The sequence below is a fragment of the Dermacentor albipictus genome, chromosome 5 (genome assembly GCF_038994185.2).
Source record: "Dermacentor albipictus isolate Rhodes 1998 colony chromosome 5, USDA_Dalb.pri_finalv2, whole genome shotgun sequence".
NCBI lineage: Eukaryota > Metazoa > Arthropoda > Arachnida > Ixodida > Ixodidae > Dermacentor > Dermacentor albipictus.
This window is the reverse complement of record NC_091825.1, coordinates 5688397-5715760: the sequence shown is the minus strand read 5'-3', so window position 1 is coordinate 5715760 and position 27364 is coordinate 5688397. Positions and strand designations below refer to the sequence as shown.

Genomic DNA, 27364 nt, shown 5'->3' with positions numbered 1-27364 from the left:
CCGAAGCAAGCTGAACGCAATTTTTTTTTCTTCTCCTGAGTACATTACGTGCAGTGAAACAGTTTCTTGCGTATCAGTAATGAATAATATCGTTAATATCAGCAAGTTTGTGGCAATAACATAGCCATGTTCACTTCGAGAGGACAGAAACAGAGATGGGCGTGCGTAGCTGCCAGTGACAGAAACACATGGCGGGCATGCTGCGGAAGCTGCAGCATTTGTCTTCACTGCTATCCTAATACGGCACGCTTCCACTAAGGGTGGGCGAATATCTTATCTGTGTTAAAAGCGTCGGTGTATGAATAGGGTACACTTCTAATGCATCAATGTAGACGTGGCCACCATCGTTGCCGCTCGTGATTTGTTCCGTGCCCACGAGTGCAGACGAGAAGAATCGAAAGGTGCCTTTTTTAGTTGTTGTTGGCCAAAACCATTATGAAGCCTACAAATTATAAAACCAAGGCAGGTTTGGTTGTAGCTCTTTTTTTTTTCCATGGAAGTGCGAAAGTGATAAAAAGAATGAAGTGGGGCATCTGCTTAAGAATGTTCGGTGCGTGCAGACCGCTTGGTATGTCAAGAGTCCTTCGCGTAGCATTCGACACATGGTAAGCGCAATCATCATTAGCTAGACTTGGCACACGACATATTGCTGCGACAAATTCGGGGTGAGACCATCACCAGGGAAAGAGATCATTTCGACGTCAAAATTTGGGGGTTAGTAAATACAGTAGTTTTTGGTGCGCCCCGAAGTTTGTGATGCGTCGGGCTAACTTTCAGAAAGGCTGTGGCGCTGCACTGCTGAGCTCGAGATGGCAGGTTTGCCTGCAGCTGCCACATACTGGTGGGGGAGAGATGCAAGAATTTTTTTTTTCGCAACTTCGTTATGTTGTGTTGTGCTTTATTGAATCAAATGAGCGAAAGCAATAACCTACGACACCATTTACTGTGTTTGATAGCTGCAGATTTGATGAGCACTCCGGTCGAATGTGCTAAACGCCAAGAGCCGCCACATTTGTTAATTTAAAACTATCGTATTGAGTTTTAGTCGCTGCACTATGTCGGCAAAATAGAGTCGCCGACACAAATGCAAAACTCTCTTTGCTTCTCGCACTTATGCTGACACTATTTCTTTGTTCGAAAACTCCCCAATTGGCATGGCCTTACATGAGTGTATTGCACGATCTCATGTCCGGTGCAGGCACGCATATTCGATCGGTCTTGCGGCAAGCCTTTGCCCACGAGCCGCGACTGTTGCACTGTTTTGTATCCTCGGTTAATAAACCAACATTTGTTGACGATCTGACTGTGGTGCCTTCTCCACGCCTTTTCGTAATGTGGAGAAACCTGGCCATAGCGCTTTTCTTCATCGCGGTGTAAAGGGGCATCGCAAGCTTTGCTGAATGCACTCGGGAGGTAATCGTTTAAAACATCACTTACAGCGTGTACATAGACAGGGACCAAAAGTGCTGCTTTTGAGTAACACACATATATACCAAGGCCCCCCTTCCCCCCGAAGCATAACACCGACATGAGTATGCATTCGAAATTCAAAGAAACCATGACCACCACCTTAAGATGAACGAGAGCGCATGTGCGACCTAAAAAAACATTACTTAATCTGTTAATGCAATAGACCGCTTACTAGCCGAGTCTCCTTCAGCAATTGCTGCTGCTTCAATGATAAGTCCAGTGCATTCATTATGATGCCTAGCTAAGTTAGTGTTTTTTTTTTTTTTTAAAAAAACAGTATACAGCCGCATTGTGTGCAATGGACACCTAAAAACACTTCCCGCCCTTTGCGTACTTTATCGCTGTGTTCTTGCAACCTAACATTGAGACATCTACCTGTCGACCACATTTCAGGAGTATCTTGTACACAGCACCTATCAAACAAACTGTATACTTTTTTCTATGATTAATACCGCAAGACCTATATCCCTTAGCAACAGGATTAGTTCGGACACAAAGCTGGGCAAGATTTTTTTAATATATTTTTTTATTTGAGTAGAGAAAACCACATCGATACCTGCTCCTTGTCCTATATTTGTTTGTTTGTGGGAGGTCCCATGAATGGCCGGGAAAACAGCAGTTTTGTTCCTTAGATCATGTACCTGAAGCTCAATGCTGTTTGAATGCTTCTGGAGGGGTGCTTTTGTCTAGGTGTCTCGGTATATATGCGTGTTACTCAGAATAAATTCAGCACTTGTCGTCACTCTTTTGGTCTCTGTCTATGTTCGCGCTGTAAGTGATGTTTGAAACAATGGAATATCAATTAGCCCATACCCAAACCCTGCTTCAGGAGGTAAGCCTTGCATAAACCCTTCTCCACAACAAATCGACTCTATCGGTTAAAATTGGTAAGCATACATGCGTTTGATCGTGCGCCAGAAGTGCTAGCTGCCGCACCAAGAGGTGAAATGGCTGTTCCACCACTGCAAACTTAATTATTAGGTTTTCCAGGCAACCTGCCTCGTACAAATAATCTTTTGATTATTCAAACAAGCATACCCGTACGGTACATGTTTGCCTTCTCGAATAACGGTGGTATTTCTCTCGTACCCATTGCTCTGCACATTTCGTAATAAACTAGCTTTTCGGCTGAAAATGCTGGTGACCCTGGGGAAGCGTGATTTTGCAAGTGTGTTGACGATGACGCACATTGCAACTTGTTGTGACATGGCAGAAGTGATGCAGCAGCGTGTGTTTTCCTTTTGCAGATTGGTGATTTTGGCAAAGAATGTGCCGGAAAGTGGAACACGATGTCCGACGAGGACAAACAGCCTTTCCTCAGTGCTGCTGCCAGAGACCGTGAGCGATACAAGCGGGAGGTAAGTGACGTTTGAACCACCACTTTGCTGCTTATCAGGAACACTTGGGAAACTGAGGTGCAACAGCATTTAGTTTCTGGGTAGTTAGGTGAACTGCACATGAATAATGCCTGGCTTTCTGCGGTCACTGTCCAAACAGGGGTAATTTGATGCCGACAAGCTGTATAAAGAGGGCATGGGGGCATTGTAGGTGGAACCAACTACAGTTAAACGGGGAGGAGGGGATCAGAATTAACTTTTTTGTTTCTTGACAGAAAGGGCTGAAATTTGGCACACACACTGCACATTGCAATAAAGAGACAAATCTAAAATTTCATTGGGATATCTTAAGGGGGGACGCGGGTTTTAAATCGCGAAAAATGGCCAAAAAATCGAGTTTTTGAAAATCACATTTTCGGTTTCTATAACCCCTTTTCTATCTGATACCCAAATATCATCACTGTAAACCACTTAGAAGTGCTCTAAAAAATTCATTTTATCAGCCAAGGTGGCGAAAAATGTCGCGGAAATCAAGAAAGAACAGCGTTTTTCACGCCACGATATCTCCGGAACGGCGCGACCGAGCGCCGCCATCTTGGTCTCTTTGGAAAGCGCATTTCTCCGTCTTCAAATTTGCCGCTTCAGCGATCTCCTCCATACAGAAACAAGCGCACAAAAAGCAAATGATTGAAGGTCGTGCCAGAGTCTGCGATTGGCCGCGCCTGCCACGTGACTCCAGCGCGGTTCACCATTGGTCCGGCGCTCGCGTCGTCTGCTCGGCTCTTTGCACCTCGCGAGTTTGATGTCTCCACTCGCCGCAATCTCGACGTGTCAAACCGGGCGCTACGCGGACATCGCAGTAGCGTGGCCGATCCCTGCACTTGTGGACGTTTCAGACTCGCGGCTAAGCATTCCGAGCATCGGCGACGCGGACTTCGCAACCAACATTAACGCGCGGAATCCTTGGACATGCGGCTAAGCCTTTCAGCACTCGGTGTTTCGAATTCGTGACAAATACGTATCGCGCACGCAATCCTCGGAAACGCGGCTAAACATTTCGCGCATAGGGAGTCTCCGACTCGGCGATCATGCACATCGCGCGCGGACTTCTCGGACCGTCACCTAATCATTTTGTGCATCGGCGCCTCCGACTGCGCGAATAAGCGCATCGAGGGTCGACTCCTTGAGCCCGCGACTAGGCATTTCGCGCGTCGGCACCTCGGACTGCCCGAATAAGCGCATCGAGGGTCGACTCCTCGAGCCCGCGACTAGGCATTTCCCGCGTCGGCACCTCGGACTGCCCGAATAAGCGCGTTGAGGGTCGACTCCTCGAGCCCGCGACTAGGTATTTCGCGCGTCGGCACCTTGAACTGCGCGACTAAGCACATCGCGCGTCGGCTCCTTGTATCTGCGGCTGTGCATTTCGGACATCGGCACTTCGGACTCGCAACTAAGCACATTGTGCGTTCACTCTATTATCATATTGTCACGATAGCTCGTAACAATATCTATCAAACCACCCCTTCATAAAGAGAACCTCATCGGGAGCTTTGTTCACTAGGCCCCTTGGGCTGGCACACACTTGGCTGCAGAAGTCATCGAGGCATCGTACAAAAGTAAAATTCTGGAAAGCACCTAGCAGCTGCATATCTATCACTGGCTTTCTGATCCTAAGTTCCACAGCCACTGTCAGGTGAAGATGACTTGGAAGGCTACTTACACGCAGAGCCTTCATTCAGTAACATGGTCAATTATACCAAATGCATAAATGCCTCACTGATTGTAATGGAGACTGCTATCAATCAGACAGCCTGCATGTACAACACTGGAACTATATTCATGCCCACACAGAGTTCTGCACTTCGGTTTGAAACCCAGGCACCATGCTCTTTGCAGAGCATGGTGCCTAATAAAGTTTCTTGTGCTAGTTCAGTGGCCAGTGTACTATTATTTTGAGAGTGTGCAGTCACACATTTAGTATGGCCATTCTTAAAAAACGTAGAGCTTCAAAATGGTGCCATTAGTATTGCTGTAGATTCATTTCAGCAAAAGCTACATTTGTTTGAAACTTCAAATGCGTTTATTTCAGTTCGATGTTTTTGCACACTGTACTCCGCCTTACGGGTGTTTTTTCTGGGTTGTCTTTGGCCAAAAGTGACAAGGGTGGTATCATTTTATTCGTATTGAAATGATCTGGGGGGTGATGCTATTTTTATTACTCTTGCACCGGCATGAAAATTACATTTAAGTATAGTACTCGCTGCTAATTAGAAAAAAAATTTCATAATAAATGCAAGATTGATTTCTTGTCCGCAAAATGCTTCCAAATGAATAAAAATAGCATCACCCCCTACAGTAGGTCTTTAGCAATGGTGTCATGCATTTAGTTTTTGATTTAGCAAGACGGAATCATCAAAAAGCCCCGTAACGAGTTTGACATTAATTTGACTTCAGACCTCAATATTTTTTGAACTGCTACACCTATCAAAAATCTAATTACAGATCTGAAATCAGCACGAAAAATTACCCCAGACAGTGGAGTTTATGAAAGATTCACCCAAAAATAAGAAAAAAAAATTCAAGACCCACTTCCCCCCTTAATTACTTTTTGCTTTATACGAATTTATAAGTTCCTTGCTTGTGGAAAGCCTGGCACAGTAACGAAACATGATTGGGAGCTGGGAATACTTTGCATGTTTGCACAGATGTCTAATCTACATCAAGACAGTGTTCGATTTTTTTTTTTTTTTTAGCGCTAATAATTTTTTGCTCAACATAACATGCACATGACTGTGCTTCACTGCATGGAGCCATGTAGTAATTTTGAAATAATTAAATAATGGAAAGATAAAGAAACATTTCAAGACTGTCTTTAAGGGGGGACGCGGCAATTGAAGTGGTCGAAATGGTCAAAATTGTCAAAATTTTCGATTTTCCTATTTATTTATTTTTTCGCGATCCTCGGACCTTCTTTTACCTCGTGGTGAAATATTATAACAAAATACGCGGTAGAAATTGAGAAAACAGCACTTTCGTAGAGCGCCGTTATCAAAAATTGCGAAAAAATCGGGCCTCGGAGGGCGCCGTCGCATCGCGGATAGCTCGGCTATCCGATGACGCAGCGCCGCCATCTTGGTATCATCGTAAAGAGGAGAGATCGGAGCTCAAGATAGCCGCAGCGCCGTATTTCTCCACCGGAAAATAACACAAGCAAACGCGAGCGAAAGAGAAGTAAAAGCGGCATCGTGATTGGGCGCAGTAGTCACGTGGGGAACATGGAGCGCTCCTATTGGCTGTTGTACATTTGAATTGCCCGTGAAACACACTCGCGCGCATTGGCGCTGCAGCGCCTTGCGCGTTCCGTTCATTGTGCTTGACCGTCGTAGCAGCCAAACTGCCCTAACGCGCGTGTTCCGTGGTGAGCCCCAAAGGAGGCAAGTTCCGAACAGCCCACGCTTACGGAAAACGACGAAAGGCGTGGAACAGACGGCGAAAACTGTCCGCAGAAGCGGATGCCGCTGCCCGTGTCGACGAGGTGCGACCGGCGCACGCAGGTGATCGGGAAAGCGCGTCTGCGTGCAGTGCTGACGATGCGACCGCGTGCGCTGGTGACGACGTGACCGTGGACTGTGTTGACGCGACCGTGGGCTGTGCTGTCGACGCGACCGTGGGCTGTGCTGACGACGCGACCGTGGGCTGTGCTGTCGACGCGACCGTGGGCTGTGCTGACAACGCGACTGGGTGCGGTGGTGATAACGCGACCACGTGCGCTGGTGACGACGCGCCTGCGTGCGCTGGTGAAGGCGCACCCGCGCATGGTCGTGACGGCAGTGTGACATCGGCGAGAGCGGACGTCGCGTCAAATATTCAGCTGCGAATTTCAGCACCAATTCTCACGAACGAAGAGATTGCGAAACGAGCGGATACAAGAGCGGATGTTTTGAATGCGCTGGCATCTACCTCTGCAACAAAGAGGAAATTTCAACTTTTGAAAGAAGGAGAGTGTGCTGACGACGTGGTTCCCGAGTCATCATTTTTCATTGTACATAAAGCACTCTTAAACGAGCTGCTATGTGCAGCAAGCTGCACTCAGTGCGGGAAAACGCCAATTCGTGTTGAAACTGGGCTATGCCTTGGGCTTGCGACAAAAATGGAACTGTTGTGTGACGACTGTGGGGTGATAAGCAAAAAGTGGTCATCCCCAAGATGTGCTGGCACTCAGAAGATCAACCCTTTTGAGGTGAACGTTCGTGCACAGAGAGCTGTGCAGTCAGTAGGCAAAAAGCAAGCCACACTGAATGATGTTTTCTCCCACATGGTCATTTCTCATCGAGGACTACATCACAAATCCTATGCAAGGCTGCACCGTAGGCACAGTCACCCTGCCACTGCCTCAGCAGCCATGACATTAGAGTCCGAAAGTGCACAGAAGGTGCGCGAGATCTACAGGGAACTTGGATGTGCCCCAGGCAACATTGATGTGATTTATGATGGCACTTGGATGACAAGGGGCCACACAAGTCACATTGGTGTTGGCTGTGTTATTGAATTATATTCTGGCCTTGTCTTGGACCACTGTGTCCTCTCCAATTATTGCCATGGATGTTCTCTTGGCCCCAAGCCTGGCGACAGTATTTATTCAGAGTGGCATGAAGAACACCGACCACAATGCCAAAAAAACACCGAGGCAAGTGCAGGGCAAATGGAAGTAATTGCGGCAAAAACCATGTTTCAGCGGTCTCTCCAGAAACACCAGCTCCGTTACACAAATGTCCTTTGTGATGGGGATAGCCGCACTTATATTGCCCTCAGTGAAGAGAAGGTGTATGGTTTCATACCCATACACAAACAAGAGTGTGTGAACCACGTGAAGAAAAGAATGGGAACTGCTTTGCGCAACCTTGTTGAGAAAAACAAGAGCAAGGACCGTGAGCTCAGCATGAGTGGAAAGGGCCGCCTAACGCAGGGTTTAATTAAAAAACTCACAAACTATTATGGCTTAGCCATAAAAAGCAACCCAAATGATGTGCCTGCTATGGAAAAGGCCATCATGGCCACTTTTCACCATGTAACATCGACCGATGATGAGCCGCATCACGAGCACTGTCCCACTGGCGTGAACTCTTGGTGCAAGTTCAATTCTGCGGTGGCCTCAGGTCAACCAGCCCCTGCACACAAGCTGCAGCTTCCTGCACATGTTCGAGCCGCACTCCTGCCTATATATAAACGTCTATCTGCAAGAGAACTCCTTGAAAGATGCCAGCAAGGCAAAACGCAGAATGCCATTGAGTCGCTGAACAATGTCATTTGGTCACTCCAATCAAAAAATCAGTTTGCTTCACTCCTGAGTGTTGAAAGTGCCGTAGCAGATGCAGTTTGCCGTTTCAATGCTGGCTGTGAAAGAGCACTGCAAACAATTACGTCGCAACTCGGATACAGTCCAGGATCGTGTTCACTGCGGCGGGCTGCTGAAAAGGATGCACGACGCATCAAAAAGGCAATGAAGGCACATGAAACTGCTGCAAAGAAGAGAAAAATTACCTCAAAATGTAAAGAAAATGTGTCCTCACTGCCAAAGGACTACATTCCAGGCGGGTTTTAGGTGCTCAAAGTAAATATTTTGATGTTTCCAGCATATAAAACTTTGAGCCCTGTTTTCTCAGCTTTCACTTTTTGTGCAGTTGCTTTCAGTAATCCCAGTGCAATTTCACAATGAATGAAGACAGAATCATTCTGTCTTTTGCACTTTGATCGTGAAACATTGATGGGTGCAGTAAAGCTGTCCATTTTCATCTGCACCTCATAAAAAAATTTATAATGAGTTTTTTGCTAAGGTCGTTAGTAAGACAACGTGCACAGAAAAGTTCAAAAAAAGCTTTTGTGCTTATTTCGGCATTTAAAAAATAAACGAATAGCTTTATTGCACATAATGGGCTTTCTTGAACATGCTGGTATGAAAATCTTAACAAATTTATGTGTAATTAATTAATTAATTAGGGGGATGACCATAAGAGGATGTCAAGTGTTCTAACTCAAGAACTATAATAGATAGCTCAAAACTGATTTCAGTTATGATGTCAGCATAACAAAGCACACCTGCATGCCAAATTTCGTCAATTTATTCCCATAAATAAAAATTTTTTTTTTCATTGCCACGTCCCCCCTTAAGGGGGGACGCGGGTTTCAAAAGTCGAAAAATCGCGAAAAAACCGATTTTTCAAAAAGTATATATTTCGGCTATACGTGTTGTAAACTACCTTTCCTGTAATTATTAACGCCTAATTCACCGTGGAAATGCTCCTAATTCGATATACAACAGGCCACGGCAGCCCCCGAGCCGCGAGCGAACGGCGAAAATAACCAAACATCGCGCGCGCGCCATTTCCATGCCGCTGAACCGAGCGCCGCCATCTTGGTCTTGTTTTGCTTGTGAATGCTTGCCCTTTCCCGTGTTGCCTTCGCCGGCGGCGGCCGCGGCATGGTAGAAGCATGGCTTGCATGAGATTGGAGGCCTCGAAGCAGTGTTTGAGGTTCCCGCGTCTCGAATTCGAGCTGTGATTGGACGAAGCGCGCGCTCCTGGAGAACGCGGGGGAGAGCGTGGCTGCTATTGGCTGCTGGGCACGCTGACACGTGGTCTCTCCCCCGGCGCGTCGTCTGCCGCTGCTCGCTCCGTTGACGGCGTTCTTAGTGCGCTCGCTTTTCTCTTCACCAGATCGCTGTCTTCGCTACCGTCGGGATTCTTGTGGCGTGTTTTGAACGGTTTTGTGCACCCTACGGATCGTCGCGCGTCCGTTCACGATGGTCTCTAAGCGGAAATTCAAAACGCAACATGCGTTCGGTGCGCGGCGTCGTTCTATGAATGCCATCCGCATGGCGAAGTTGGCAAAGCGCGTTGCCGGCGATTGCGGAGACGCTTCCTGCAGTGCTGCCTCTGCTACACCGCTAGAAGAAGTCTGCGTTGCCACTTCCAGCGCCGTACCTTCCGAGTCAGCAATGCAAGGAGACGGCGTTTCAAGTGTGCCTGCTGTCCTGACCGCATCAACCTCGGCGATCGCGGCACCCTCTCTCGCGTCTGTCGCCGTGAGCAAAGACGCATCGTCGACCGTGCGCGTGAAAACGCACTTTCTGACGCCGGAGGAGATAGAGGCGGCGGAGGCACAACGTAATGCTGTGAAAAACAAACTTGGTGCCACGCCCGCGACGCTACGAAAATTTCAAGCGATGTCGCCCGATCCCGCACCGGCCACTGCTACTACCGTAGATGAGGTATTTTGCCTTGTGCAAATGTGTGTGTTCGGCCACCTGCTCTCCAAAACCTTGTGCCAGCGCTGCCTTTCAACTGGACTGACAATTCAACAAGGTACCCAGTTCGGACTGGCTACAAAGCTTGAGTTGGTATGCCCACATTGTGGGATTATTGCTAATTCTTGGAGTTCACCATGCCAGAACGCAGGAAATGCTTTTGAGGTGAACATCCGAGCCATTATGGCTATGAAGCAAATTGGTAAGGGGCAGACAGCTGTAAATGACTTTTGGGCTGCTATGAATGTATCTCACAGAGGACTTCATCACAAGACGTACCAGGAACATCTGAAGAAGACATTCAGGGGCCCAGAGACTCAACGCATGGAGAGTTTCTATTCAGAATCAGCAGCTGCTGTGAAAAAGGTTTACCAGGAAATGGACCCAGGATTTACCAGAGACATTACTGTGGTCTATGATGGCACCTGGCACAAGCGTGGACACACATCCCACATAGGAGTTGGGGCAGTGATAGAGTATCACACTGGCCTCATCTTGGATACAGTTGTCCTCTCAAACCAGTGCCTTGGGTGTCAAACAGGACCCAAACCAGAAGACTCAGAGTACTCAAGCTGGCGTGAGCAGCACATCTGCCAAAGAAACACTGATGCGAAGTCTGGAAGGATGGAGGTCGAGGCAGCCTTGATCCTTTTCGCCCGTTCACTGACAAAGCACAACCTCCGTTACACAACGATTGTGTCCGATGGAGACAGTGCCACCTACTCTGCCCTTGTGAAGGAGAATGTTTATGGGCTAGTCCCAGTTGTCAAAGAAGAATGCCTCAATCACGTGCAGAAAAGGATGGGGGCTGCACTGCGCAACCTAGTGCAAAAGAGTGATAAGGCATTGGGAGGGAAAGGAAGGCTGACAAAGGCTCTGATCGACAAGCTGACGGATTACTATGGCTGGGCTTTGAGAAACAACTCGAATGACGCGGCAGCAATGCAGCGTGCAGTGATGGCGTCCTACCATCACATCACATCCACCGATGCGGAGCCTCACCATGACCTATGCCCAGAGGGCGCTGGCTCATGGTGCCGCCACAAGGCTGCTGAGGCAAATGGCTTACCACAACCAAGGCACAGGTACAATCTGCCAGGCTATGTCGCTGAGGCTATGCTGCCTGTTTATCAGCGCCTCTCCGAGCCTTCCCTTCTTCAGCGGTGCCTTGGAGCGAAGACTCAAAATGCATCGGAATCATTTCATTCTGTTCTGTGGTCACTGATGCCCAAGGAGCAGCATTCATCCCTGATTGCAGTGGAGACAGCACTGAATGATGCAGTGATGCGGTATAATGCTGGAAACCAAAGGGCCACCAAAGAAATTTCTCTGTCTGCGGGGCTCACACCTGGCCACCTAGCCATCCATCGAGCCGTGGAAAAAGATGCCCTGCGCATGGGAAAGGCTGAGAAGCGAGGTCAAGCGAAGACTGAGAGGCGGCAGAGAAAGAAAGCCTGCAAAGACACCGCAAACTATTCTGCGGGGTCATTTTAGACCCAGAAATGTTGTGTCAAAACTTCAAGGGCCGTTTTCTCGAAATGAATTTTTTTCCTGGTGTGGCTGCTTATGCAAGCAGTATCTCTGGAACCGCTAATCAGATTCCCACCAGGTTTTTTTTATTGTGTGCCTGAATAAATTTATGAGGGCAAGACAGGCCCACTTTTTCAAGTTATTGAGTCTGGAATTTATTATGAGCAATCAAAATTAGGCTAATGCAAGTCTAATTAGTAACACTAAATTCAATGTTGTGCTAAAACTTTTCAGCAAGGAAATTAAAAAAAAGGGCTCTGTCTTGCCCTGTGGTACCTATTCAGGAATCTTCATATTGAATTTGACAGTGCTAACACATTTTGCAAGTTCTCCAGGCATGTCATAAGGAACCTATGTGAACCATTCTGATATACTCCTGTAACTTGAGTACCAGTGTACGTAGCTCCATGAAACTTTGTAGTTATTCATATGTCTATGCCATGAGTGTACCCTGAAAATTTCATTCAGTTATCTCAAGAAACAAAAAAGTTGGTGTTCGAAGGTAGCCTCCTCCCTTAAGTACAGCACAGCTTGTGGATCACAGCAAAACAAACTGGGCCAAAATTGGTCCAGCTATTGTTGTGCTACGCTTTTCACGAGCGAGGTGATTGACAAAAAAATGCTATTGAGAAAACTGGCTGCAATGTTTTAACAGCACTGCAAATTTATTCAAAAGCACCAGGGCTGTAATATTTTGAATCATTGCTGTCAGGCATCTTCTTACACCTTTGCCTCATTGTTTGGTGGGCTTTGGATGCCTTCTTCAGGCGTTCTTTATCCTTTTTTGTGCCGTCTGGAGTAGTGCATGACCACCATTTTCACTGCCAGACCGAGCCTGGTAACGCAGTGTACACCCACAGAATGCTGTTGGCATCTTGGGCACAGAGTTTTAGCGATCAAAGAGTTCATCGTGGAAACAGGCATAATAATGAACTCACAGTCACAAGGGGCCGAAATTTGTTCTTGGCATTGCTGCTTCCGCTCAGTCGCGGACACTGCGCGAAGGGCGTCGCGAACGCTGCATGCCTGCGCTTCTGCAGACACCGCTGACACAAAATGCGGCTCGAGGCGCGTCTGAATCGTGTGACGATTCGTCTGGTGAGCCTTGAGTCACCATACAGTGTGTAGCTCGTCGACGGTTAGGGCTCACTCGCAGGCTGCATGTCCCTGTCGCACGGTGCATCGGAAACGCACACCGTCTCTGCCGGCGATGGAGACCTTCAACCCGCGTCGCCTCCAACAACGCGATCTCGGTTGCTGACTCGCGCGGCCGTACGCACAGGTGCGAGAGCCTCCGTTGGCACGTCTTCCGGTGTTATCAGTGTCGATGTCACAGTGCGATTGTCGGCTTCGCTGCTGGAATCGCACGGTGCAAGATAACACGGCACGTTATCCGCATGTTCAGTCGGGTTCTCCGCTTCTCCCGCTGGCCGCCGTCTTTTTCTCGCCGTAGGAGGCTTGCGCTTCCGTTATCCGAAGGCATGCTTCATTTAAAAGTTCTTTTCGAACGAGCGACTATCCACCACTGAGCTTTCATAAATCCAAATTCTGCGAGTGTCAAACGAAGAAACACGCCGGCGTAGTTTTCAAAGCAGACAACTGCGGTCCGCTGTGGTTGCCAGCTTGCCCGCTGCTGCAGCAGCAACCAATGGCGAGACGCCTTTCAGTACGGCAACCAATCGGAGGCCCGCTTTCATCACAGGGCCCATGCGACCGCCTCTAGCAGACCCGCGCTTCTTTTGTGTTTGTGTGTTTGTTACAAGATGGCGACGACCGAAGAATTCAGAAACGAAATGGCGCAACTTCGAGCTTTCGTACGATACCAAGATGGCGGCGTTCGGTGGCGGGAAAGACGAGTTAGGGCTCCGCGAACTGCGGTGATTTTACGCGATTTAAAGCAGTTTTCTCGCCCTACGCACTCATGAATTAATTTTTTTCGGGCACTTTTAGTGCGTTTTCAGTCAGACCATTCTGATACAATGTAGATTAGGCATTGCAGATACCGAAACGCGTTGTTGCCAAAAATCGATCTTTTTTGCGATTTTCACGATCTGATCCCCGCGTCCCCCCTTAAGGGGCAGGCTACACTTGAAACACGGACGCATCCTTTAGAAATGACGCGATAGCGTCAGTTTCCCTTCACCGACGCCATTTTGAAGTGGCACAAAATGTGCGCAAGGAAAACAGCTTCAAAACAAGCGCAAGATGGCAGCTACCGCGTTCGCAAATGGCGACGGCGCGAAGTTTGAACATTTTTGACCAAATTTTGCTGATTTCTCGTTCACCCTGGCCCCTTTAAGGAAGATCTTTTATTATTTTCCAATTAGATTTAGCTTCTAGATTTCGCGGAGGGATTCTTGAATGTATAAACGTTGCGAATATGCACTTTTCCGAAAATCGACTTTTTGTGATTTTTTGCCATTTCAAGACCCGCATCCCCCTTAAAGGGGGGCACTGCTTTTAGAGACCAAAAATCGCAGAGGAAATCAATATTTTGAAAATGGTATGTTCAGAATTTACAACTATTACTCTACCACTTCGCCAAATTTTTCGCATTCTAAATCAATATTTTAGCCATAGTATAAATTTTTGGCACCACTGTGCGCTAAATGTGAGTAGAATTTTCCGTTAAAAAAAAAGCTCTTTTTCTGCGACGCGTGACAGCCCCCGCAGTCGTTCGGTCGTGCTGACCCGTATATCCTTTATAGACAAGAAAACCATGGCCAGGCGGCGCTACTGCGCCTCTTGACAGCGCCCCCAATGTGGAAGCGTCAAGTCGGGCGGTCGCGCCGTGGCGCAGTCTCCGCTTTGTTTACATTGTGTTGTCCGCGCTTTTCTTCGCTGCTCGTGCTCACGGCGCTCCGTTTTCGACGGCGGCAGATCGCCTGCTTGCGCAACAGCCATGCAAAGATTGCCGTGCGGTTGCAAGAAGGCTGCCGACGCCGACAGCTTTTTTTTCGTGGCGGCAACCTCACGATAGGGGAGCGTCTGCTTCCGAACGTGTACGGCGTTGAACTAATTGTGGACGGTGATGTGATAGTGAAAGCCAAGTGCGTGTCACAGGTGTCCGACAAGATCGTAGACGACGTCGAGTTAGAGGTACGCACCATGTTCAGAAATTTAGCCACTTTTATTTCAATTACAACATAAGTCACACTGGCAGCAGAAACTTCTGTTGTCATACTACTCGGTGACTGCAGATCCATTGGGCTGCTTCTTGATGGTTCCGTCACTTCACAAAGGCTTGTTCTGGAGTCTGTTTCACACGTGTCTTGCCGCTGCTCAAGAGCTGCGTCGCTGCAGTAGGAAAGCACATGTCCCAGTGGTGCTGACTGCTGAGAAGACTGTTGTGATTGCCATTGGTCTGTTTGGCGCCGCTTCCATCTGCATCGCATATGAGTGAAACAGTATGTATGCCTATTTGTTGTGGGGATTAAATTACTCCCAATAATATGTTTGCAAAGGTGACGTTCCTGTGATTGTGTGCATATTCTACAAGAGTGCTACCACTACAAGTTACGATACTTGCACACTTAGATACTTAGAAAGCATGGGGAAACAACAAACATAACGCGCACGTCTCGAGCGGTTGCTATCCGATCTGCCGCTTCCCGACGCACGCGACGACCGCGGCTTGCATTAAATACGGTCTGATACCACACACAAGTAGCGCGCGGCCCCTTTCGTTACCTGCACAACTAGTAATTTAAGTTGCAGCGTTTGGAAAAAGGAAATAACTCTCTTGAGCTCGTCCATGCCAATCGCGAGGGAAGGCACAGTGAAATCAAATAAATTCGGAGGTTCCAAGTGCCAAAACCGTGCCAAAACCACGAAATCAATATGAAGCCCGCTGTAATGGGGAGTCTCAGGAATAATTTTAAGCTCTGGGGGTTCTTTAACGTGCACAAAAATCAAAGCACACGGTAACAAGGGTGTTCTTGCATTTTGCCCCTATCGAAATGCGGCCGCCGTGGCTGGGAATCGAGCACGCGTCGTAGAGCTTAGCGGCGCAACACGCCTGCATTTACCGCTAACAAACGGCGGATGCCACCACAATTCAACAACGCGACACGACTAAACAAACGGCCGTGCACTAAAAACAGGCATATGACTATTCCGCTTTCAAGATATTACACGCGAATGCGAAAGTATGAGACTTACTCGACTCGGCCGCGCACTGCAGTTATCCATGCTTGTCGTCTGTCCTTATCGTCCCACTTCCCAGGAAATCTGTAGAACTTCACGGGCGGCGTAGGACCTTTCGTGTTTTCGAGGCTGCTGTGGCAATCAACAACACATCAGTATTGCGTGCCACCTTTCCTGGCTGATGAGGTCGCACTCGGCATCGCAAAAACCACGCGCACGAGCGCTCCCGCCGTACAGAACACGGGCGCGCGCCAGCGCAGCGACGACCCTCCAAACTTCCATTGGTCCGCTAGGGGAGCATTCGGCGCTGGTGCCGCGCGGGCAAACTTTAGGTTGCCTCGTCTATAAGAGCAGTCTCTCATCTTCATTTTCCCGCCACCACCAGCTCCGTCCGCGCTTTGACAGTGAAGAAATTCCGCCTCAAAAAGAAGACCCAATGCGTGCTGTAATTGGTCGACAAAGGCAGTCAGCTAGCCATGCCATTGGCTAAACTGGCGTCTTCTGCATCACTCTGCACACACCGTGCGTGCCAACGAGGTTTCCCACGCTGACAGTGATGCCGACCACGACTCCAAAGTTACGAAGTTCAAATTTTGAAGAAAAAAAAAGGAAGACGAAGTAGGCACACAATGTCAAAAAACAACACTCCGCCGTGCCATTTCCCAACAACATTGCTAGTGTGCGTTTATACTCCAACGTTATAGGCACACTGGCGAGCATTGCTCGATGCAGGGCGGGTGCGGTTACTCTGGCTGCACCAGCGTGTGTTGAACCATCTGTCTAACGATAGATGCTAGTGTTCTTGCCAACATGACGAAACGTGTGCGTGTGCTCACGCTATATCGGACGCCGGAGATTCCAATGGCGTGTTAGGCCTAGTCCCCTGAAGCACCCGTGACAACAGCGGTGTTTCAGCACGATGCTACTACTCTGTAGCCGGAATTTAGACAATTTGGCGTATTGACAGTGAAGCTCAAGAAAAACTATGCATTAGTGCCAACTCCTGCTACTGAGTGAAAATCAAAACTACTAGATCGCATTGACGACACAGCTGCCGGGACAGACGAGATCCTAGCCAAGTCTGCTGAGCATGCATCTGCTGAAAACTTGCAGCAGGTGCTCTGAAGGCATCACCGTAGTGACACTAGCCAGACAGACTACATTCCTGGAGGCTACTAATGCAATAGCACTTGTATACAGTAAAACCTCGTTAATTCGAGCTTGGTTTATTCGAAATCCCACCTAATTCGAAGGTTTTTGGCGGTCCCAACAGTTCGCATGCAAATTTTGACGGATCATTTGAACAGCCAGCAAGCCCATATCTGGTTAATACGTCAGTTTAAACCATGGCTTCCGTGATCTGAAAAAAAAAAAAAAACTTGTGTGCCAGTCTCTGAGGCCAGTATAGTTGCCGGAGTGGCAGCCAGGCGGCACTAAAAATCAACTTTCTGTTTCTGGTGAACGTTGTGCGCAGTTTTGTGGAGTGTAGAGGCGGTAACAGTGAATCGGTGCACACTGTAAGCAGGCTGGAGGACGCAGCCTACAGTGCGGCTAACTACGCATCAATGACTACCGTATTTACACGATTGTAAGTCTACCACTTTTTTTTTTTATTTGAGAATCTGAAGTTGGGGGGTCGACTTACGATCGAAAGCAATACAAGGCACCGCCAAAAAGCGAGATCAACAGGAGCGACAACGTAGTTTTAATTTTATGTTTGCTCTATGGCCCTCCCCATAGCTTTTCGCTATCCCGCATGTTTGTTTGCTTTTTGGAAGGGTTTTTCAACAGTTCTGAGAGTTTTACAGTGCACATAACACTCATGGAGGGTGTCGATAGTTGATGGAAGCGCCGCTGTTCTATTCGCGGCGGCACCCTCAGTACGGCGGCGCTTGTGAGGAGCATTGGTAGTTCGTTGAAGAACAGATACCACTTGCGGGTTTCTCCTTGGCTGTTGCGCTTAGCTATCTCTATAGTATGATGAAAGGCATTGGCTTGACGCATTCCACTCGACTGCTGGGTACGTGCTACTTCTATGCTTCCTCAGTCGTCATGAGTGCTCCAGGCCCACTAATCGTTCTGCACTCGTTCACAGCAGCGTTCAAGAGCGCTGCCATCCTTCATGCCGAAGAAACAAATCACTGCGCAGCGGCCCGCAATTTCGATGTTTCTGAACAGGTGGTGCGAGAGTGGCGACTGCAGCGAAGCGAAATTTTCACCTCTGAACGGCAAGTGAGAAATTTACCACATGTAGAAATCTGGGCGCTTTCCGGAGCTGTAGGCTAAGCTTGCGACGTACGTCGCTGAAATGCGTGATCGGTCCCTGCCAGTGAAGTGCGACATAGTCATGAAACAAGCCCGGACCTTCACTTTTTAAGGACCTGCTCCGCTGTGAGTACTAGTGGCTGGCGGCAGAAGACGCGAAATTACGCCAACCAGACCTGTCAAAAGAGCCTCCCTGGTGGCTGCGTGTGGTTGGGTGCATTCGGCCTGGGCTGCTGTTCCACAAGATGTTGTGGTGCGGTCATTTGCCAAATGTGAAATTTCGCGGGACAACATGCTGTGGGGCCATAGCAACGATGACGATGGCAGTACTAGTGAAGATGATTAGTCCAGTGACCATGTCAGCTACTAATAAATTTTCGTTATCGGATGCACCCTCAAGTATGCTCTCTTTTTTTTTTTTCCCCTGTCACACAATATCAGGGCTCGACTTACATTCGAGTTGCCTTACAATAGTGTAAATGCGGTACTTCAAGTGACTGTTTTTCAGGCGAAATAAAGGTGCAGTGTTGATACAGCCACATTTCGTATGTTTATTTCTCGTTTTTCGTCCATTTTTGATAATTCGAAAACCCGGTTAATTCGATGATTTCTCGTGGTCCGACGGACTTCGAATTGTCTGCCAATGTCTGATAATCTCGCCAGTTAGTACAACGAATACGAGGTGGAGGAGCTTGAAGGAACCATTGCATACCTGCCAACCCTCCCTATTCGCCCGGGAGACTCCCAATTTTTTACTGAACTTTCCGATTGTACGATCACTATCTTATATCTCCCGAAAAGTAGTCTCTGTTCGTGCAATGATGGTTTTTGCGAAACCGGCACTGCGGAATCTACAGCCGCATTGTAATCGTCAGCATCACCAACAACGGCAGCACTGGCACCATCGGCATCATTGACTAAGCAGCCGACTACACTGCCTAGTAAGCCGACCAAAGCCAGAGCCAATGTAGTTCTGGCATTTCATGCATGGCTTCCTCCATGGTGCATCTTGTTGCTGCTGCTTTTGTGTGTGATTAGTGTTGGCTAGGCCGTGTGTGTGGTGCACCGTGTAAAGTTAGAATTTTCGTGTGCTTGATGCCATGGCGCTATCAAACCCGAAGATAAGGTATTTGCATAAGTTATTGTGAACTTCTGAATTTCCTTGCTTTTTGACATCAAGAAAAGGAGAACATTTTGCATATTGTAGAACGTTTGGATGCGACGTCAGTGTGTCTAACGGTGTCAACGGCGACTTGAAACTGTACATTTCCACAGCGAAGCATGAAAGCTACGTTCGCACCGCTGAGCAGCAAGGCAACATAGTGAACTTTCTCCGGAACAAGTGCGACGACAGTGTCATACGCGTGGAGTGCCTGTTCACAGGATTCCTCGTCGAACACAACCTACCCATTAGTGTCGGCGACTACGTTGGGCCTCTTCTACGGAAAATATTTCCGAAATGCGACGAGGCGAAGCGCTATGGATGTAGATGCAACTCTGAAACGCAACTATGAAGAATGGGGAGGTAGCATAGTCATCGCTCTCAAGTCTTCGTTTCTTTATTCAGTTTCCCTCAGCTGCTGCCCCGAGATGCCAATGAATCTGCTGAAGACTCTTTAGATGCTCTGGAAACTGAGTTTGCCACAACACAGGCATACAGTCTTCCAGAGGACATTCTTAAGAAAGGTGGGACATGCAGTGGACAGATGAGGCAGGGGAGAAAGCTGCGCCGGAGCGAACTGGTTAAGCGGTGCCAAGCACTCCGCATGCGGAGAAGCAGAGCGAGGAAAGAGACCCGCGAAAAGAGAGTTCGCTGAAGCGAATGGGAACATGGCCGCTCAGCGCCTGTTTCGGAGGAGAGCGTGCAGTATTGGCGCGGACAGAAAGATAAGTTTTTCGCGTGCAAACCGAGCAAGATGTCCTTTCGCGGACGTCGTGCAGTACATCCACAGCTGGAGGACACACTTGCGGACTTTGTGCGCCACCTTCGTGTGCAGTGACTACCCGTGATTATGCATTCAATTCAATGCAAAGCTTTGGAGCTTGCGCGCGAAGCCGGACTACGCCGAGAAGAGTTCAGCGCACCAAAGTCATGGGTCCGTCGTTTTATGAGGCGCAAGGGATTTTCTCTTCGCCGCCGCACATTTATGTGCCAGAAGCTTCCAGAGGAGTTCGCCGATAAGCTCATCAACTTCCAGCGGTATACGATTCAAGAGGAGCACGATTACATATTTGGACAAATTGGAAACGCCGACGAGATCCCTGTCTGGTTTGATATGCCTTCGGCTACCACGGTCAGCGAACGCAGCACCAAAGAAGTGAAACTTCTGTCGACCGGAAGTGAGCACTCGCGCTTCGTCGTCATGCTTGCGTGCACGGCAGATGGCAGAAAGTTGCCTCCTTTTGTCATTTTCAAAAGAAAAACCATGTCGAAGGAAGCCTTCCCTTCAGACGTTGTGCGCGTAAATGAGAAAGGGTACATGTATGGGGCTCTGATGATTGAATGGGTTCGCATGGTGTGGAATCGCCGGCCCGGTGCACTGCTGCGTCATCGGAGCATGCTGGTTTTGGATGCGTTTCGTGGTCACTTGACAGAATGAGTAAAGCGCGCTCTCACGGAAGCTAGGACCAACCTCGCCATCATTTCTGGTGGAATGACGTCTACCCTTCAGCCACTCGTCGTCGTACTAAACAAGCCCTTTAAGGACATAGTGCGACAGGAGTACAATGAGTGGATGGCCGGCAACAATTCGAAGACGCCAACAGGTCGTCTGCAAAGGCCTCCACTTGTGACCGTCTGCAGTTGGGTGTTGTCAGCCTGGCGTTCTTTGCTAGATGCCATGGTGCAGAAGGCTTTTAAGAAGTGCTGCATAAGCAACACGCTGGATGGAACCAAGGACGACGCTGATGAAATTTCGGACTATAAAGTCGCAGCTCCGGTAGTCCAGGGACAAAACCGACGTTGCTAATAAATGCATTTCGGCAATATTTGCTTCTTTTCTGTCTTTTTATTTTATTTTATTCACTTCAAGGTTAGGGGGCCGACCTACATACGGTTTATACAGTAGTCCTCTGCTGTCCTCTACTGCGCTTCCCTTATCTTGGTACCCATTCTGTGACCCTAATGGTCCAACGGTTATCTAACCGGCACATTACACGACCTGCCCAGCGCTCTTTTTTTCTCTTAATGTCAATTAGAATATCGTCTATACCCGTTTCCTCTGATGCAAAGCCCTCTCTTTCTGTCTCCTAAAGTTATGCCTAGCATTCTGCGTTCCATAGCTCTTTTCGCAGTCCTTAACTTGTTCTCGAGCTTCTTTGTCAGTTTCCAAGTCTCTGCCCCATATGGCAGCACCGGTAAAATGCGCTGATTGTATACTTTCCTTTTCAATGATAATGGTAAGCTCTCAGTCAGGAGCTCACAATGTCTGCCCTACGCGATGCGATCCAACCTATTTTTATTCTTCTGTGAATTTCCTTCTCATGGTCAGGGTTCCCTGTTATTAGTTGACCTAGGTAAACGTGCTCTTTCACAGACTTTATAGGCTGGCTGGTGATCCTGAACTCTTGTTCCCTTGCCAATCTATTCATCATTATCTTTGTCTTCTGCATATTAATCTTCAACCTCACTCTTACACTCTCTCTGTTAAGGTCCTCAGTCATTTGTTGTAACTATAGTCGGATACAACTTTAGAAAAAAGGGGGCGCTTACTCCTCCGAGGCGGATGCACACTAACATCCACCAATAGGCGCGCACTCTGGACCGACGTCATGCGCCAGACGGCCGGTGACTTCGCCACTTCGGTCATCTGGGCGGGGCCTCCCCTTTTTTCTGAAGTTGTATCCGACTATAGTCTGCTGTGTTGCTGAATAGAACAATGTCATCGGCAAACCGGACGTTGCTGAGGTATTCGCCTTCGATTCTTACTGCTAAACCTTTCCAGTTTAATAGCTTGAATAATTCCAAGCACGCAGTGAATAGCATTGGATAGATTGTCTCTCCTTGTGGGACCCCTTTCTTTAAAGGTGTCTACCCACTTGTGTAGAATTATGGTGCCTGTGGAATCTCTGTAGATATTTTCCAGGGTATTTACCGTATTTACACGATTATAAGTCGACCCTGCCATATCGCGTGACAGGACAAAAAAAAGAGCATACCCGAGGGCGCATTCGATAACAAAAATTTATTAATAGCTGACATGGTAACTGGACTACTCATCTTCACTAGTGCTGCCATCGTCATCGTTGCTGCGGTCCCACCACACGTCGTGGTCCAGCGAAATTTCACATTTGGCAAACGACCGTACCTCGACGTTTTGTGGAACAGCAGCCCTCGCCGAATGCACCCAACCACACGCAGCCGTCAGGGAGGCTCTTTTGACAGGTCCAGTTGGCGTAATTTCGAGGTTTTATGCCGCCAGCCACTCGTTGTACTCACGGTGGAGCAGGGCCTTAAGGGGGGACATGGGTTGTGGAGATTATTTCCTGCATCTTATGGATCTTATGGCCAAATCTGATGAAAATAAACAAGCTTAGTTAGTTTTTTGTGCTGATTTCAAATATGCAATAATTTTTCTTGTAGGTCCATTAGTTCAGGAGATTGACAGTGCTGCCACTCTATTGTTTGCGGAGACAATGGAAAAAAAACTGCTCAGCAGAAAGTGAATATTATTGCATAGCTAGATACTATAATGTACAATAACTGCAATGCTGCAAAAAGTTTTCAAATTAGATTCTAATTCGCCATTCTGCAGGTGATCAAAATTCTTTCCTTGACCTAAAGCTACCACATCAAAAGAAAATTAATAAAGTGCAAATGTACATGTGCACAAATTTGAAATTGTGCTCTCAGCACTTTGTAATATGCAGATTAGGCTTTCTGCTAAAGAAAGAATTAGTGCTCTAGCTGTTCTAGATCATGAGATATCACTCCAACAGTCTAGTGAAGTGACCCAAAAACATGTTTTGAGAAAAGTGAGAAAACGTGGAAAACTCTATTTTATTTACAAATTTACGGCTGGAACAGCTCAGTAGGCACCAGGCATGTAGTCCTGCTGACTCCCAGCCCCTGTGTGCCGCTTTTTGAGGGACTGGCGCAAATCTTCTGACGCTTTGCGCTTCTTGGCTGATGCTGCCATTCGACGCCTATCTTTCTCGGCCATGCGGGTGCAACTTTGCTCGCTTGGATTCAGGCATAATTCTCTCATTATGTCCTTTGAGGCCCTTGCATTGCCTGCATTGAACTTTAGTACTGCCTCTGCCACAGCAGCCTCCACCATGAATAAAGAAGCGTGCCTGTCTTTTGGCGCCAGTGCCCAGATCATCGAATGCAGGCTTTCATTGTTATTTTGCGTTTTACCACGCTGGCAACGTTGCAGCAGTTTCTTGTCTGAAAGACGTTCATAAATGGGACGTAAAGCCTGACAAACATGAGGAGGAAGCTTTCGAGGATGTTTTGGAACCGGCTCACCCTTGGCCGCTGCAGCATTTTGCTTGCACCAGGAGTTTGGGCCTGATGGACAAAGAGTGTGATTAGCCACATCATCGTTTGATGTCACGTGATGATATGTGGCCATCACTGCATTTTGAGTGGCATCTACGTCTCCTTTGTGGGTCTTCAGAGCCCAACCATAGTAAGAGGTTAACTTGGAGATTAAGTCTGCTGTCAAGCGGCCCTTTCCACCAAGACTCTCATGTCCAGGGCCTCTATGTTTTGCCACCAAGTTGCGCAAAGCCGTCCCCATGCGCTTTTGCACATGATTCACACAGTCCTCTTTTTCAATCGGGATATACCCATACACTTCATCATCTTGTAAAGCGAGATAACTGCGGCTGTCCCCGTCACAAAGCACCGTTGTATACCGCAGATTGTGCCGCTCCAATGAACGCCTGAAAAGAATGAGGGCAGCTTCCACCTCCATCTCCCCAGCTTTCTTATTAGTGTTCTTTTGACACTTGTGGCCATTCTTCCAGGCTCCATAGGAAGGGTCACTCTCCTTAGGCCCCGACTCGCACCCAGCACAGAAATTGCCCAATACCACAAAGTCGAGCACAAGTCCGCTGAACAACTCGATCACAGTGCCGATGCCGATATGGGACGTATGACCGCGGGTCATCCATGACCCGTCGTACGATACCGCGATGTTCCCAGTATGACCTACGTTCAGTTCGGCGTAAAGTTCGCGAACCGACCGCGCGCAGTCGCTCGTCAGATTACGCGCGGCGCGATCGGCCGCTGGCATCAACTTCGTCTTCACGTAGCTCTGCCACGTTTTCGTGTGAAGCGCCCGACGGCTGATCCCCATCAACGAGAAAATGTCATTGAACGCAGTCTGCCGGTTCCCCGTTGCCTGCATGGCACGCGTAGCCAAAACGTTCACAGCAAAAGGTTTCATCCGTTCAGCACTGTGAACGCGCGGCGAGCTCCACACCGACACAATCTCTCCACAGTTCGCGCACATAAAACGCAGCTTCACAGCGAGTCCGTATTCCCGCTCGTCTCGGACGATTTCTAAAGCACCATTGCAGATTTTGCAGTTCGCAAACGCTAATAAAGTGTTCACGGCACTCAAATCCACAATTGTGAACGTAGTCCCATCAGGCGGGCGAAGTGCATCGTCGGTACTGTCACCCACGAACTCGCGTTTCCTTTCCGTCGCTGGAGCGGAAGACAACTCCGATAGCTTCGCTTTGGCTTTCGCTTCCTCCTCCTCCAGCTCGGAGGGTTGCCGGTAGATCGTATCTTGCCGTACGCGAGAGCTGATCGAAGGGTCTGCGGCAGACGGACTTGTCGCAGTATCCGCAGCAGCGGATGCGGTCGTTAGGCCTGTCGTTGCTGCATCGACGATTTCGGCATCGGATGCTGAGGTAGTGGCGTCCTGGGCGTTTTGCGGTGTTGAGCAGCGTTTTTTGAAGTTTTCGGTGAGCGTCCGTCGCACTTTTTTCACACCAAACTTGTGCCGCGTTCGAAATTTGCGCTCCGTTTCAGACATCACGTCGACACTGGGGCAAGATGGCGCACCTCAATGCGCGGCCAGCGCGGCTCCAAGCGCGGAGCAGACGATGGCCATGCAGCTCCGCCAATCGGGAGGCAAGCTCAAGTCACGTGCACCGAGTGACGAATAGGATGACGTTCTAGTACCTTTTTTTGCCGCGTATTTTCTAAGTGGCCAATGGCCGAACGGGGCCCGTTCTGGCGGGAATTTGAAAGGGAAAAGTCGCCTCTTTCAGATGAGACCAAGATGTCCGCGCTAGCACTACTGGAAGAGCAGGCGCGCGTTTCGGAAAATGTGCCGTTTCAGCGCAAGTTCCGCCTGAAATTCAGCTAGTACATGTCGTATAAGGCGTCACTGCGGCTAAAATACTGATGTTATCGGGATGAAATTAACAATGTAGATGCAATAATAGCTGTACACTCCAAAAATGCAATAAAAAAATATCGAGTTTTTTCGCGATTTTTGGTCGCCACAACCCGTGTCCCCCCTTAAAATTGAGGCGAAGGTCCGGGCTTGTTTCATGACCATGACGCACTTCACTGGCAGGGACCGATCACGCATTCAGTGACGTATGTCACAAGCTTAGCCTACAGCTCCGGAAAGCATCCAGACTTCTAGATGTGGCAAATTTCTCACTTGCCGTCACAGGTGAAAATGTCATTTCGCTGCAGTCGCCGCTCTTGAACGCTGCTGTGAACGAGTGCCGAACGATTAGTGGGCCTGGAGCACTGATGACGACTGAGGAAGCATAGAAGTAGCACGTAGCCAGCAGTCGAGTGGAATGCGTCAAGCCAATGCCTTTCGTCAAACTATAGAGAAAGCTAAGCGCAGCAGGGATAGAGAAACCCGCGAGCACCGCCGTTCTTAGGGTGCCGCTGCAAATAGGAACAGCGGCACTTCCATCAACTATTGACCCCCCCATGAGTGTTGCGTGCACTGTAAAACTCTCCAAAATGTTGAAAAAACCTTCTGAAAAGCAAACAAACATGCGAAATAGCGAAAAGCTACGGATAGGGCCATAGAGAAAACATAATATTGTAACTACGTTGTAGCTCCCGTTCTCGCTTTTTTGGCGGGCACATGTTTTGGTTTCGATTGTAAGTCGACCTCCCAACTTCAGGCTTTCAAATTTTAAAAAAGTGGTCGACTTACAACTGTGTAAATACGGTACATAAGCTGTCTGTACTCTTTGATTACGCAATGCCTTTTTGACTGCTGGTATCTCTACTGAATCAAGTGCTTTTGCGTAATGTATGAAAGCCGTGTAGAGAGGGTTATTGTACTGTGCGGATTTCTCGCTAACCTGATTAATAGACACTTTTAGAATGGCGTTTGTCACCTTATGTACGTTAAACGTAAGCACCTTTACAGGACGTTATAGTGCGTCTGCTTTCAAGTCTTTTAGCTTAGCTTAAGGAAATGCAAACGTAAAGAAAACATATCCAAGCCAAGACGGTCCATTAGCAACCGTCGTCCTGCTGTTGCTATGTGGATGTGCTATGTGCTCATAACCAACCTTTCAAGTAAGTTTAGAGAAAGCGAAAGCTCATTTCAATGGTTACTGGCGATCACTGTGGGTGAGAGCATAGCCATCACGAGAATTCACGCTGAAGCGGAAGCCATGGGTGGTGCCAGTTCGACAACAGTATGTCTTAGCGTCCGTAGACGTTACAGATGTTGAACTCTCCAAATAATGTACGTTATCATAGCGCGCGTAGACTGCACAAGCCCAATAACGTTCCAAGCATGCGCAATGAGGACGACGCTATTTCTTTGCGTACGCAATGCTTTTACGTTGTGTTGCAAATGCTGAACTAAAACTGTCCAATAATGTGGATGTGATCCATTGTAGAGTATCCCTTCCTGAAGCCAGCCTGTTCCCTTGGTTGACTAAAGTTCAGTGTTGCCCTTATTTTATTAGAGATTATTTTGGTAAATATTTTATATAATACTTTGGGGTAAGCTAATGGGCCTATAATTTTTCAATTTATTTAACGTCTCCCTTTTTGGGGATTAGTGTAATATTTGCATTCTTCCAGTTTTATGGGACCCTTGCAGTCGGTAGACACTTCGTATGGTATCAGTGTATTCATATTGAAATTATCTTGGGGGTGATGCTATTGCTGTAACTCTAGCATCACTTTTGCAAATTATGATCAGAAATGATGAGTGAAAATAACAAAAGACTCTCAGCACAGGTTAGTCACTTTCTCACCTTTATTAATACTTTCAAACAAATAAACATAGCATCACCCCCTGGAGCAAGCCTTTGGCATTAGAGTCATGCACTTGCTTTCTGTGTTAAGCAAGGCAAAATT

General features: G+C 48.1%; 2 protein-coding genes and 1 long non-coding RNA gene across 8 annotated transcripts in view; 2 read left to right on the top strand and 1 right to left on the bottom strand.

Moving 5' to 3' along the window:
• The window catches only part of LOC135917159 (high mobility group protein DSP1-like), a 122483-nt gene that overhangs the window by 41922 nt on the left and 53197 nt on the right, over nt 1-27364 (top strand). For all 6 annotated transcript variants that reach the window (XM_065450656.2, XM_065450655.2, XM_065450657.1 and 3 more), the window contains one exon: nt 2718-2828. In XM_065450656.2, the coding sequence (XP_065306728.1) occupies nt 2718-2828 (111 nt within the window). The remainder of the gene's footprint in view (nt 1-2717; nt 2829-27364) is intronic.
• LOC139060382 (uncharacterized) lies at nt 9607-11758 on the top strand. The gene has a single exon (XM_070539491.1). It carries the CDS (start codon nt 9607-9609, stop codon nt 11602-11604), a length of 1998 nt encoding a protein of 665 aa, XP_070395592.1. The 3' UTR covers nt 11605-11758.
• Nucleotides 14752-16120, bottom strand: LOC135917160 (uncharacterized). Its single transcript, XR_010569207.1, has 2 exons — nt 15802-16120; nt 14752-15024 (listed from the first exon to the last, which is right to left on the bottom strand). It is a non-coding gene; the product is annotated as an uncharacterized lncRNA (long non-coding RNA).